Source organism: Coloeus monedula (genome assembly GCF_965178545.1).
Source record: "Coloeus monedula genome assembly, chromosome: 14".
In the NCBI taxonomy this organism is placed as follows: domain Eukaryota; kingdom Metazoa; phylum Chordata; class Aves; order Passeriformes; family Corvidae; genus Coloeus; species Coloeus monedula.
Genome location: NC_138794.1, coordinates 7,760,515 through 7,773,430, shown reverse-complemented (window position 1 = coordinate 7,773,430; position 12,916 = coordinate 7,760,515). Strand labels below are relative to the sequence as shown.

At 41.1% G+C, this 12,916-nt stretch overlaps 1 protein-coding gene across 1 annotated transcript in view; it reads right to left on the bottom strand.

The window, feature by feature from the left end:
* MCTP2 (multiple C2 and transmembrane domain containing 2) overlaps positions 1-12,916 on the bottom strand; it is a gene marked incomplete at its 3' end in the record, with an annotated part of 100,689 nt that overhangs the window by 40,653 nt on the left and 47,120 nt on the right. Inside the window, exons 15-17 of the mRNA XM_082290357.1 lie at positions 4,636-4,737; positions 3,644-3,718; positions 2,759-2,878 (exon numbers count right to left, since the gene is read on the bottom strand). Coding sequence (XP_082146483.1) covers positions 2,759-2,878; positions 3,644-3,718; positions 4,636-4,737 — 297 coding nt within the window. The remainder of the gene's footprint in view (positions 1-2,758; positions 2,879-3,643; positions 3,719-4,635; positions 4,738-12,916) is intronic.

Sequence of the window (12,916 nt, the reverse complement as noted above, 5' to 3'; positions counted from 1 at the left end):
TGTGTGATCCTTGCCTCTGACCCAGGGTGCTTTCTCTAGTTGTGTAGCACCATTTCCACCAAACCCTTTATGCACCGGGCCAACATCACCAACAGTGAAATTCTGCTTTTCATCTCACCTCCCTTTCAACCCTATTTCCTAAACCTCTAAGCTTGAAAAAATTCTGATTTTACATGTGCTTCAGCACAGCCTAGTGTCCTCTGTGACTATACAATTAACTCAGATGAAAAATCATCAGATTAAAAGCACAGAACACTGATGAAAAATGTGATTACATTTTTATAGCACAAAAAAATTCATCTATTCACATGTTCTTGGACTGTCTCCTCTCACCATTACATCCTAATAAAGAAATTTAGCTTGGGGTGATGAATCTTATAAATGAGGAAACAGCATGAGAGCATTTTTCTCATTCACTTGTGTCCTGCCTGTGCTGTCCTCTGTTTCCTCCCTCTTTACCTGTCCCTCTTTTTCTCTTACACCCCCAAAAGCAGCTATGTCCTTGTCACACACAAGCTGTCACACTAATGGGGAGGGAAGACTAAAACAGGAAGGTGAAAGATTCCACGTCCTTGGCTACTGCTGTCCTCTGACAACCTCACAAATATTTTATCTGCCTGGCAGTGGGTTGTGTCTGACTGCTTAAGAAAACAAGGCTCCCATGATTATACTGTCTGCTTGTCTTCCTCCTCCTCCTCCCTCACTTCATTCCCCCTTGGAGGAAGGGGCATGGGTTACCTGTAGAGGGAAACCAAGGGAAATACCAGATCAAAATGGTTATTGCCAGGGGCCCAAGGGACATCATCTGTAAGGAAAAATAATTTTTAAAAAATGCCTTTTCTGGTTTGAGGGCCTGGCTGGTATCGAAGCTACCAGGGAGGGTTTCATGAATCCAGCTGGAAAATGGGTGGAGAAGCTTTGTGCATCCTCCTCACCTCATCTTTTAACCAGCACATAAGGAGTGGATTTTCCACACAGACTGGGCAGGGAGGGATGCTGCACCTACCGTGCTGTGTGCGTATTTTCAATACTATGAACACTCACGCTGGAAATAGTGAGACAGAGATATATAATTAGCATTTCATTTTTAGTGCCAGAGCTGAATTATTTCCATGTGAGAAAAATCAGATAGACTTAAATTTTGGGTTGTAGAAGAAGCCTGTGGTAATTATTCTTAGAATGGAGTATTTTTATTCCTTTCCCATTACCCACTTTCTTTCAGGATACCAGGAGTATTATGGTATCCAGTAAAGATGTTATCAACCTGTAACTTGTAACCTGCTCATACTCCTTTTCACTGGGAATAAATTCCTTTGTCTTTAGACCCATTTTCCCACCTTCTTATTTTTCTGCCTCTCCACCCCTTCCAAACTTTCCCTAGGTTTGGAAAACCGAACTTGACAGCTGTAACTTCACAAGCATTTTGGTGCAAAAAGAGCAATCCTTTTAAATATGTGCTTAGATTCCTGCTGTACAGTGATGGCAGGACATGGACACTGGGATTTTACCCTCCCTTTCCAGCCCCAACATGAACGGCCACCTGATTCCCTTGGACACAGTCACAGAACTCTTTTGCACAGCCACACGTACTTCAGTGAGGTACCAGCTACTCTGCTCTCCTGCCACTAACTATATATAATATATATATGTTCTAAATGAACTTCAAGCAACAGGAAAACAAATAATTAGAGAGAAAAGAGCCTCTACATCCTGCCCTCTCATCTGTGTGAGCAGTCCCCCTGACCTACAGGGTGAAGACAGCTCCTCTGTCTTTGCTCTGAAGCTTCTTTCAGTCAGGAATGGTCTACTTTACTCATCTGTGGCAAATACACTGAAGTGTTTTCCTTAAAAAAGCCTTTAAGCATCTTACAGTTCACAGACAGTAAACACAGGAGAAAATCTTGGAGATGTGGATGTTGTATTGCTTAATAAACACTCAACTCAAAAACTTTCTTTCTGCATGCTGGACCACCACAAAATGATTTTTGCAACCTTTAATGGCACGACAAACATTTCAAGCATGAAGAAAATGTCACACCGCAGAATAAAGAGCAGGCAAAATCTTTTTTGTGCTTGAGTGGATTATGAGAAAACTGCAAATGGGGTGTTTACTACCAAGAGGAAAAAGAAGAGAGATGAAAAGCGGGATAGGCAGGTGGAGAACTTGGCTTTTTGTTTGCAGAGTGCAGTAGAACTCACTGTCCAGCCTTATTTTTTTTTATTCTTTTAAACAATATATTATTACAGTCAGGAGAATCAATTTGCAACAGGCAATGCCAACACAGGCAGAGCAGGAACTGATAAGCTGCAGTGAAGTGATGCCTCAGTGCAATGGAAGATGGAAGGGACAAGACCCATCAGCTCACTGCATCACCCAGACCAAAAGCATCTCCCTGCATCACCCTCTTGGCCACCACCTCCTTCCTTTCCTGCCACCCAGCTGCCATGTTTCAAATTAAAAATAATTAAAAATTCCAAAAGCGCCACACAGTGACATCACCCACCACGGACATGGGCATCCTCAGTGCTCAGTGCAGGTGGTGAATACCTCTGCTCCAAGCGAGGAAAGGCTGCTCCTGAAGGTCTCATTTCCATCCCCATCAGGCCCAGTGTGGCCCAAGCTGCCCTGCAGCCACACAGCCACAAAACAACACCAGCAAACGAGAAGGGGCTTCGTGCTGGTGGGGAGGAAAGCACGGGAACACTCCAGGATCTCAGATCACTTAGCCACATGCAATAAAAGAAGAAATCCACTTACCACAAATGCTATCAGGCTCTTTACTGTGGACTCCCAGAGAAAGCAGCTCCAAAGGAATTGTATTGTATTCCATATTGCCATGGTGATTTTTTTCACGCGATCAACATTTCTTGATAAGATCTGATAAATATTGAGTGGGAGGAGGGGAGGAGAAGAAGAGTTTAATCAAACACACTAATATCCTACTATTGCTTCCGAAACAGGGATAATTTAAGCTACAAATGCATGCCAGGGCACATATTACAAATAAAGCCTCTATTTCAGATACATTCGCCAGCTCCTGTCTGCCTTCTGATTACACCCAAACCTTCCAGATTTTCCTCAGGTCTTACAAAAAAAAGAAAAAAGGCACAAACTGATGCCAAAACTAAATAAAACAGTAGATGTATTCTTAAAATACATCAATGTCTCAGGCAAAGGGACAGAGAGAATGGAGTCTGATCCCCTTTTCTACATGTTTTGGACTAGTCCATAGAAACAAATAGGGATTTTTAGACTTATTATAGGGCCTCTCGATTTTAAAAAGAATAATGACCATTGTCCTAAAATCCTATTGACTTTTTACATAAGGAATTTAGCCCTGGTTTCTTCCTTCCCGAAGAAGGGAATAAGGCTCTCATTGAGCTTTAAGTGCTGCGAACTGTGCAAAACCCACAGCTATCATTTTCCCCACTCCGAAGCACAAAGCAGAACTACTGATGCAAGCCAGATCAGAAAGCAATTTCGTGTTAACACAAACAAACCTTTTAATATACACAGAAATATACAGAATTTACATGTGTTCAGCATTTTATGCATAAATAGGTTTTGTTCTAGCAACTGTGCTACAGCAATTCAAATCTTTCCAAAACAGATGCAAAAGCTTAGCCCAGACACAATTTTCACCTTTTTAGAAAATTTGCGGTTCTCCTCAGTAAAGCGCTTTTCTCGGGGCTTGAATGTTCTAATACTTGCTTTTATCTAGAAAAAAAAAATTAACAAAAATAACACCATGTAGTTTTCAATTAGTTATTTCAGTTTCATATCACCAGTGCTGCTCAGGAAGAACAGGTCTTTCAGCATCTCTCGCTCTTTTCAGACTCTGTGTGACTTAGGAATTGCTTTTTATACACATTTTCTACAGTGAGGATGGCTAGAGAGGATGGATGCCCCATCCCTGGAAACATTCAGGTGGACAGGACTCAGACCAACCTGGCATAGGGGAAGGTGTCCCTGCCCATGGCAGGGCATATGGGATGAGATGAGTTTTAGGGTCCCTAAGAACCCAAACCACTCTATGATTCCATGCTCACAAAATTGCAGACAAGTTAAATTGGGCAAGGCTGGACTCACTTTAGCAGGAGCAGAGCTGTGGCACAGCCCATGATGGCCTTAATAAATAGGAGTTAAACTCAGTAAAAGGCTGTAGGGCATAAACGATTGAGACTGACTCAGCCACCTAAAAACTAAGCGCACTGTGTCCATGCCTCATTCATTTTCCTGTCAACACCCTGGGAAGAGAACATCCTGGGTCAGCTTTTTGGGGAAGAAATAGGTGTTAAAAATAATGTATAATAAGATGAACATGAGCTGGTTTTTGGCTGTTGCAATTGAAGCCCTGGCCGCAGCAATCAGCACCTCCTTCCTAAGGTGCTTGTGGTTATTTGTCCCTCCAGAAATGCCCCTTTCTCTGTCCCATCCACCTGGAGGGGCCACAGCTCTGATAGCCCAAATCTTCTTCACTCACAACATCAAACATGCCTCCACCACCACATGCAATGTGGACAGGACTTTTCTGGCTTGGCTCCTGGCTTTAAAAGCATCACCCCCACCTCGTCCTTGAAAATTTGTACTTTTCTTACACCAGTGATAAGCAAAAAGAAAATAGTTCAACTTACTGGATTAAACAGGACATCCAGCTCCAAGTAAATTGCTCCTTTTGAAGCACGTTCCAAGTCTTTATTCTTCAGTGTGTAACAACTTTGTTTACCATTTCTAATCTATAGTTTGGGGTGGGGAGGGGAGAAAAAGCATCAATATTTTCCTGGCTGTACTCCTCAATATAATTTAAAGACACGGCAAACAAATAACTAAATATAACTCAAGCACAAAAAACCAAACAAAAACACTCCAACAAAAAAAAAAAAAAAAAAAAAAAAAAACAAACCCACAGCAAAAAAACCTTCCCCTAAACCCTGATAATATACTTGGAGCCTGAAATACAAAACAACCGTTGGATTAGAGACCTATAAAATTGCAGATTAAATCTCTTATGGTCCAACTTTAATTTTCAGACCTTGTACTTTATAGTAGAGCAGTGCATGCAATAACCAGTCTGAAAATTCTGCCCTGGAAGCCAGTGAGTTGATGGGAAGTAATCAGCCTCTGTTATTACAAGTTTAAAATGGGATTTTTCTTCCAAAGCTTAAGAAAAGAGCCACAAACAACAACTTTACCCATTGCACACTCCAGTACATGAAACCACTTCTTAATGCTTAGTTTATTGCAACGTTATCAAATTATTACCCAGCAAACAAATGCAATCCAAAGAAATGGATCAGCTGAAGTGGAGTGAATGCTAATGTAACAAATGTTCAAAATTAACTAATTCATATAAAAGACTTCTCCCTCCACCCCACCCCTGAATTTCAATACCATTTCTCTGCTCTGATCCACCGGTTGGCCCTATCTCATTAAGCATCTATTAAAAAAAAAACCAACCAGCCCAACAACAAAATACCTTCCTTGCCATTTTGTAAACAATTTGGCTCAAAGCAAAAGCATTCTCACTTCAAAAATGATGGCAGAAATGTATTTATTATACACAGTAGGATATGTATTGATTAAACATTTGGCTTTTTAGGAAGCAGACCAGTTAATTCTTAACAGCAGTAACATAAAAAACTGCAGCTTACCAAAAAGCTACATTGAGGGACTGTAATGATCAAAGATTAAGGATAACGGAGGAAATTTGAGGGCATGAAATTGCAACCATATTTAAAATGGCTATTGCTGCTCTGGCATTTAGAAGAGGCACTCATACAACATGGTAGAAATGAGTAAGGGAAAAAAAGGTGTAATAAGGAACCAAGTGATTTCACAAGACAAGGGAAAGGTCACTCTCTTTCCCAATGTTGCTCCACCCTTTCCATACCAAAACAGTCAAAGGGTAGATGGGATTTCTGCCTAAGGGTTGAAAGGGAAGAGGGCTCTCACAAGGACCAACTCTGCATCCTCAGTGGTGTAAAACCAGGAACTCCAGCTATTATCTCTCATCCAAAGCTTTTCAGTTACAGAGACTTATGTGGAATTCATAGAACACCAATAAATAATAACAACAACAGGCACTGCACTAAACTGATCACAAAGCACCTCTGCTTCCACCACAAGAGAGTACACACAGTGGTGGAGCTGGCAGCAAAGGATGCTGCAGCTCCCAGGGAAGGGACAGGTACAAAAACATTTTTCAGACCTGCAGCCTCAAAACAGAAGAGCTGCCAAAGTGATTAGACCCTTTTCTAGGGCCAAATGGACTGGCATCAGGAGGTCCTCAGGCCAGCTGCCACATACAGCACTGTCAACCCATCATAAAGGTTTCTGCTCTTTCACCAGTTTGCTTTTCCCCCCTTCAAAAAAAAAGGCAAAAAATTTAAATTTACTGAATGAAAACAAAGTTTTGTTTGGAAATGAAAGATTTTGTTAAATTTTACACATTAAAGGATAAATGGTTTTACTGATGGAAGGGACACTGAGACAGAAGGATTTGGTTTGAGGTCACTGGTCCAACAGGATGCCCCAGCAACACATTTAGCCTGAGCTTTGATTCATGGATTCTACTGTGACAGGATAGAATGTACTTTATTCCCAGTGTGTCTGCAGAGGTGCAGATGTCCAGTATATACCACAATATCCTAATTCTGGATCCTCCATAGTTATTAATTTTGGAGCTGAATTTCCATGTATTTCAGGCACACATATTTCTCATGGCATTTCATTCAGTTACACCAGAAGCAACAGCTAGCGGGATGGCCTCTTTATATTCTAACATCTTTCAAAAGCATAACCCACAAGGAAAAGAAATCTGACACAGGAGCTAAATTGATAGAAAAAGGAAAAGAAACATTTCTGAGTATTTAAGCCTAATACTGTGGGGTATTCTGCACTCAAAAAAATAATGCTTTGGGGAAAAGACTCTTCATTTTAAGAGCTGGAGTTGAATCAAACATTTCGGGTGCGGCTGCAGGTGTTTTCACACAGAAAGCTTTAAATCAGCAAGAAATAATTTCCAGCTCTGCCTGTATTTGCAAATAAGGGTTGCTTGGGAAACTTCTTTAATGGTGTCATTATTATTGTTGCTGCTATTCTTAAATTGAACAGGGCAGGAAGTAATGCAGTGCAAATAAAGTTTTAGAATCCAATTTATTTGGCATATTTAATTCTAAGAATTCCAACTGCCTGGAAAAAGATGTGCAATTATAACTCAGCCTAAGACTAAACATTCATACAGGTATTTTAGCTTTAGACTTTATTCAGCAAGAAAAAAGCACAAGAGAAGAACGACAGGCTATGAACTGTCTCCACTGCATTTTCGTTTGGATAGAAAGAAAAAAAAAAACTGAAAAAGAAGTCAAACAAAAGACTCTCTTACAGTTCTGGCACTGTGCTAGGGCAGCATGGTTCAACAAAAGGTACAAGGTAATTCTAAGACCCACAGCTGCATGGAGATTACACTGGTGGCATGTCTCGACTGTGCCCACAAGAAAACATGCAGAAGAGCCTCGAATACTCCTCATTTTCACTGCATCCTGTTCTTGGGCCAGAGTCAGATTCTGTTCAGCTTCTCCCCCAGTGCTGAAAGACAGACAGTCATATTCATTTTGCATCTATTTCTTTCTCCTCTCTGGGTACTTTCCCCCAGTCTCTGCTATTCCCAAAGACTGCTTAAATGCTCTCTCCAGCCATGTAAAAGAGCAGCCAGGGCTGGGGTTGTAGGATGAACCTCAGTGTCAGAAAGATCAGGCTTCTTCTGTCACCCAAACACCTTTTGCTGATGATGTCACACAGATTTGACTCCATGAGTAGTTCTGATAGCTGTATCTAAAACAAGTTATCTTTCCTAAGAATATTAACATCTACTTACGGGAAAAGGAAAGGAAAGGAATATTCAAACTAAATGTGAAAATATCTGCAGGTAAGCATCTCAAAGAGACATAATCAATATTATTCCTTTATTGATGATGCTTTATATCCTCACTGAATACTAATGCCTGCATTCTCTGAAAGCTTCTTATTAGCTTACTGGGGCTCAACCACCAAGCAAGACTGCCCATAACCCTGGGATTAACGTGAGGACAGCTATGTCTACCACACCCACATGCTGCATTTTGCAAGGTCACCATCAGAAAAAAAAAAATAGTCTGGATTTTCATCCCATGGGAATTCCTGATATTTGGGGCATGATATTTTCCTCTTCTGAGTCAACACAGACAAAACCATATCCATATTTTCACAGAATGGACTGTATATTCTATGTCACATCCCTTCCCCATACAGGACCACGAAAAGGAAATTATCAGTTGGAAGAAAAGCTGAAATTCTTTTTTGCAATAAATATTTCGACCTACAGAGGCACTTGAGGCAAAACACTCCCTGAAGTTGCCTCTAACGAAAGGAAATGTTGAGGTACACGAGACCACCATCCAGTCAAGGTCCAAAGTGCACCAGGTTCCTCTCAAACGGATGAATATATTTGCTAAACTCTTTGCACAGATGTCCCCAGTAAAACAAATGTGACTAAACACAGTATTGATGTATCCAGCCAATGTTAAATCTATTAAGCAACAACCTTCTGACCGCTTGGGAATTTTAATGAAATAGCAAAAGCCAAGATTGATATGACACAAAACACGGAGAAGACAGGACCCTTACGCAGCAAAGCGTGTTTTTTCATTGCTCTTGTCTCAAAGAAATATGGTTTAGTGGCTTTTTTTTTTTACATTGATTTTAAGAAAACTTCACTCTGTATACAGCTTTGATGCAGATTCAATGTCATATATTGATGACCTGACAGAAGAACGCTAGGTTAAACCTCTGTACATCAACACCCGTGACGTGTGGAGAGGGTAATGGCTACTCTCCAAGGGTAATTCATCTAAAGCATTTGGGACCTCTGATATTCCTGCTTGAGCTCATTGCTGATGCACAATGTCATCCCATTTGCCCTGCATACCATAAAGCTGTCTTGTAATAGACACACACCTCCCCTTATCAAAGGACGTATTTCCGCAGGAAAAGATGAAAGCAAGCCACATATTTGATCCACCTGTACGTGAATAAAGAAGTTTTTGTTCCCCCCCCCCCGAGTCTTACCATATGCACTGAACCAATTTTGTACAAAATGCCTGTTTCTTCACCCCAAAACTCTTTACCCCAAACACTTCACTTTGAATAACCTTCTGTGGGATCCAAAGTGGAATGGAGATTCGGGTTCTTAGAAGAGGACTGTTATCCAAAGACCAAGGAGATACGGAGCTGATGGACTGAAAGAAAGCAGGCAGGGCTCTCATACAAGGGCTTCGAGCCAATCTGAGGAGGAGCTGAAAACCCTTGGAGCACAAGGATCCTAGGTGATACTTGAGACAACATCCCTGTTGATGCCTTTTCAGCGAGCAGTGAGTGGCTGGGAGAGAATCTAATGTCAGAAACAAGACATTGTTTTTCCTGGAAGAGATGTGGGGGATTTTTCCCCATTCCAAAAGTCCTGGTTCACTATGAGGATAAAAGTCAGAACAGACAGCACACTTCACAGCTGCCTCCGTTGCATAAACACAGCAATTCCACTTCTCTCAAACTCTAAAACTTTCTCCTGGAATGGATTGTGCACTTATGGTCAAGTGCTAAGTAAGTGCAATCGTCAGGTGTCTGCTCTCTGAATCCAGGCCATCCTTTAGACAATTAAGCATGCCAAAGGCACACTCCTTTTTTTCAGTGGTCGTTGGCTACTGACCTTGCCTGGCACTTGGAAATATTTCATAGACCTCTTCCTGTCAGCTGGAAAAAAAGGGTGCAGCTGAGGACTACTCTGAGCTGATAATCCAGCAGATAAAAAATATTCCATTCTGCACTACAACTGTTCTCTCAAAGGCTTTTCTACATGAGGATATTTGATATACTCTGCTTTCAAATTCATTGAAGCACACTATATGCTCCCATGTCTCTAATAACTTGCAGCCTTCTAGGAGATAGGAGTCTCTTGAAACAGAAGAAAAAAGACAGACCCTCACAAAGAGACACACGGTTGCCTTTACTAAGATCTGGGACACAAAGGAACACAGAGATAGAAAGGACTTCTTTGATAATTAGTTCAAGTCCCCCAGAACCTACAAAACTTCTAAAACCTATCAAACTTCTTTCTTGAAGTAATAAAGTTTTTGCCCTACTTCTCTGTTCCCCAGGTCCTTCTTCAGTTTCTGGCACAAAAGCCTGTTCTGTTCAGTGCACATGGGCTTCCCTTCCACTCCCCATGCTCCAGGATCTCCCTCCTAGCCCAAGGGTTGGCCCAGCCATACTCTATGGGTCACCTCTGGCAAGAGAGGGATCCATTTTGCTGGATACCCTGGTAGCAGTAATCTGTGTCTTTTCTAGATTAAATTGTGCTTCTGTGAATGTGGCTGACCAGAGCAGTGTTGGAGATGAGGTCTCACACATGCTTTAGAGGAGGACAGTAGTTTGACAAAAAGGACAGGAGAAGAAAAGTACAATAGGTTGACCAACATGGAAAAGTTAAAGCTAAACCACAAAGAACTTCTCTCTCTGTCCCCAAATTCAGTTTATTGCTAGCAAAATGTGCATTTATTCAATTCTGCTTTATCACATCTACCAGCACGTGAAGTTTGCAGCTTTAATCATCATTTGGCACCCTAAAACTCCTCTCACACTGCCCAGCTTTTTTTCTTAATTGATTCCTTCAGTAATCCTAGATCACAGTCAAGGATGAATGGGAAGAATACGTAATTTCACTATCCCTGAATTTTTCCGCCGTAAGATTATTCCTGTGTTAATGTGATGATGAGGGTGTAGTCATGTTTGCAAAATGCCAGTGTGGGACTACTGAACACATTTAACCCAAAATTCGTTGTCATATTAATTAAACATTTCATATCCCTCCAACATATACTTTATTCAAGGCAATTTTTCATTAAGAAAAGAATCTAGTCATCCATGAACAATTCCTGAAGTAAACTTACTTCACGTGCTGACAGCTCACAAGTCAAACTTGTGCATTTTTAACAAGAAAAAAATGGCAAATGCACATCTATTTTCAAAAGACAATTCAATGTCAGGCAAATATTAGGTCTGATTACATACAGAAATTAAATCTACGTGATTGTGAGGCTTCTTTGAGTATTTAACGTCCATTCTCTTTTAGTATATTTATCTAAATGCTTCAAAGGATACATTCAAAGTTAAAGTCAAAATTACAACATACATTGAAATTCCCATTTCAAGAAAAAGAGCTTAGAAAATTCCAATTCTCTGTCTGAGCAGACCAAGTTAATAGGTGCAAAATGTTTTTAATCAGAAGCAGAGATGAGTATATTTACACTAGATTTGACTGAAATAGGAGGCAGAGAAGTTTGGATGGGAAGGAGGAAGATCAATTGGCAAGGGAAAGCATAAACAATTTTTTTTTTTTTTTTTTTTTTTTGTCTCAAACCTTGGACACAAAAAACCCTACACTGAATAGTTTGGACATTACCACACACATGCACTCCCCTCCTCTGCCTTGTTACATGCTTCCTAAGGGATACTTGACAAATGCCTATAAAATCAACAGAAAATCCAAATCTAACATCTCCTCACTGTGAGCCCACACAGCCTGCTGCCGATCATGCAGGCCATTTGGCAAGCACTGGGTCTGCAAGAGAGCAGCTGCTCCAGCCACTCTCTTCCAGTAACATCAGAGATACGAGGACTTGGGGAAAAATTAGCAAAGTGATCAAAAATGGAATAAAAGATGTTAAGAGGTTTTTTCCTCCCTGTAAACATCAAATAATCCTCCATGCCCAACTGACTCTAATATTGTTCTAAAAGAGGAGATATTGACAACTCAAGCTACAAAAATAGACAAACAATCTAAAATATCCCCAAAAAGATCACAGAGTCTTAGCCACAGAGGGAAGAGCATTGTAAAGCTCACAACAGCGTGTGGGCCGCCAAGAGCTCAGTACTTACTCCTCACATTTTATATCTTAGGCTTTTTATATCCCCAAATTGCTGGGGTTCCCCTGTTTCAGACTCCAGCGTGAACTGTAAAGAGCACAGGGTGGATGAAAGCAAACACACTTTTGTGAAGAGATTCAAAAGTAACATTGCCTTTAATTTGCATATACAAGAAATACACTTGTTTAGACAAAATCACAACAAAACCGGAGCACACAGACCTATTTCTTTCCCACTATAAAGCATTCCTTAGTTTGGGATCATATCCTCTAAGTCAGTTTAAGAGTTTTTTGGGCAGTTTATTATTTATTTGGAAATACCAAATGTTTCAGTCCCTCTCTCTGATCTTGATCAGGTCCCTTGCCTCAACTGTGCTTATGCTGTGAGGCTTATATGGCCTGCCTTGATCAGATGGGACCTTTGCTTTCCCTCTAGAAATCTCCCATTTCTCCAGCCTCTGCTAGGACAGAGCCCCACAAATCCATCACTGCCTCTTCTGCAGCAGCCAACCTCTAAAACTCAAAGACAAATTCTTGCCTTAACCCTGGAAGATGTGTGCCAGCGTTTCTGCAGAGGTGAATATGCTTTCACAGGCATGTTTCAAAACAATACTGCAATTCTGTACTCTGCAATTTCAATCAGGATCCACCATCTGCCTATTTGAGAGTGCTATTACCCACAGCATCACACCGAGCGTTACCGAAAGCATCTCACCACAGCCTGTGGCGCTGGAATCAGGTTATAGATGGAAAGCATAAATGTCACCATAGAATATCCTGACTTGAAAGGGACTCACAAGGATCCTTGAGTCTGACTCCTGCATGGGACAACCCCAAGAATCACACCATGATGTTTGCACAACAGATCATCTCCCCACACGTTTGCACAGGGCTCAACTGCACAAATATCTGTCACAGGCTCCCCTCTGCACAGGGAACCTCCTGCAAGGCATCTGCC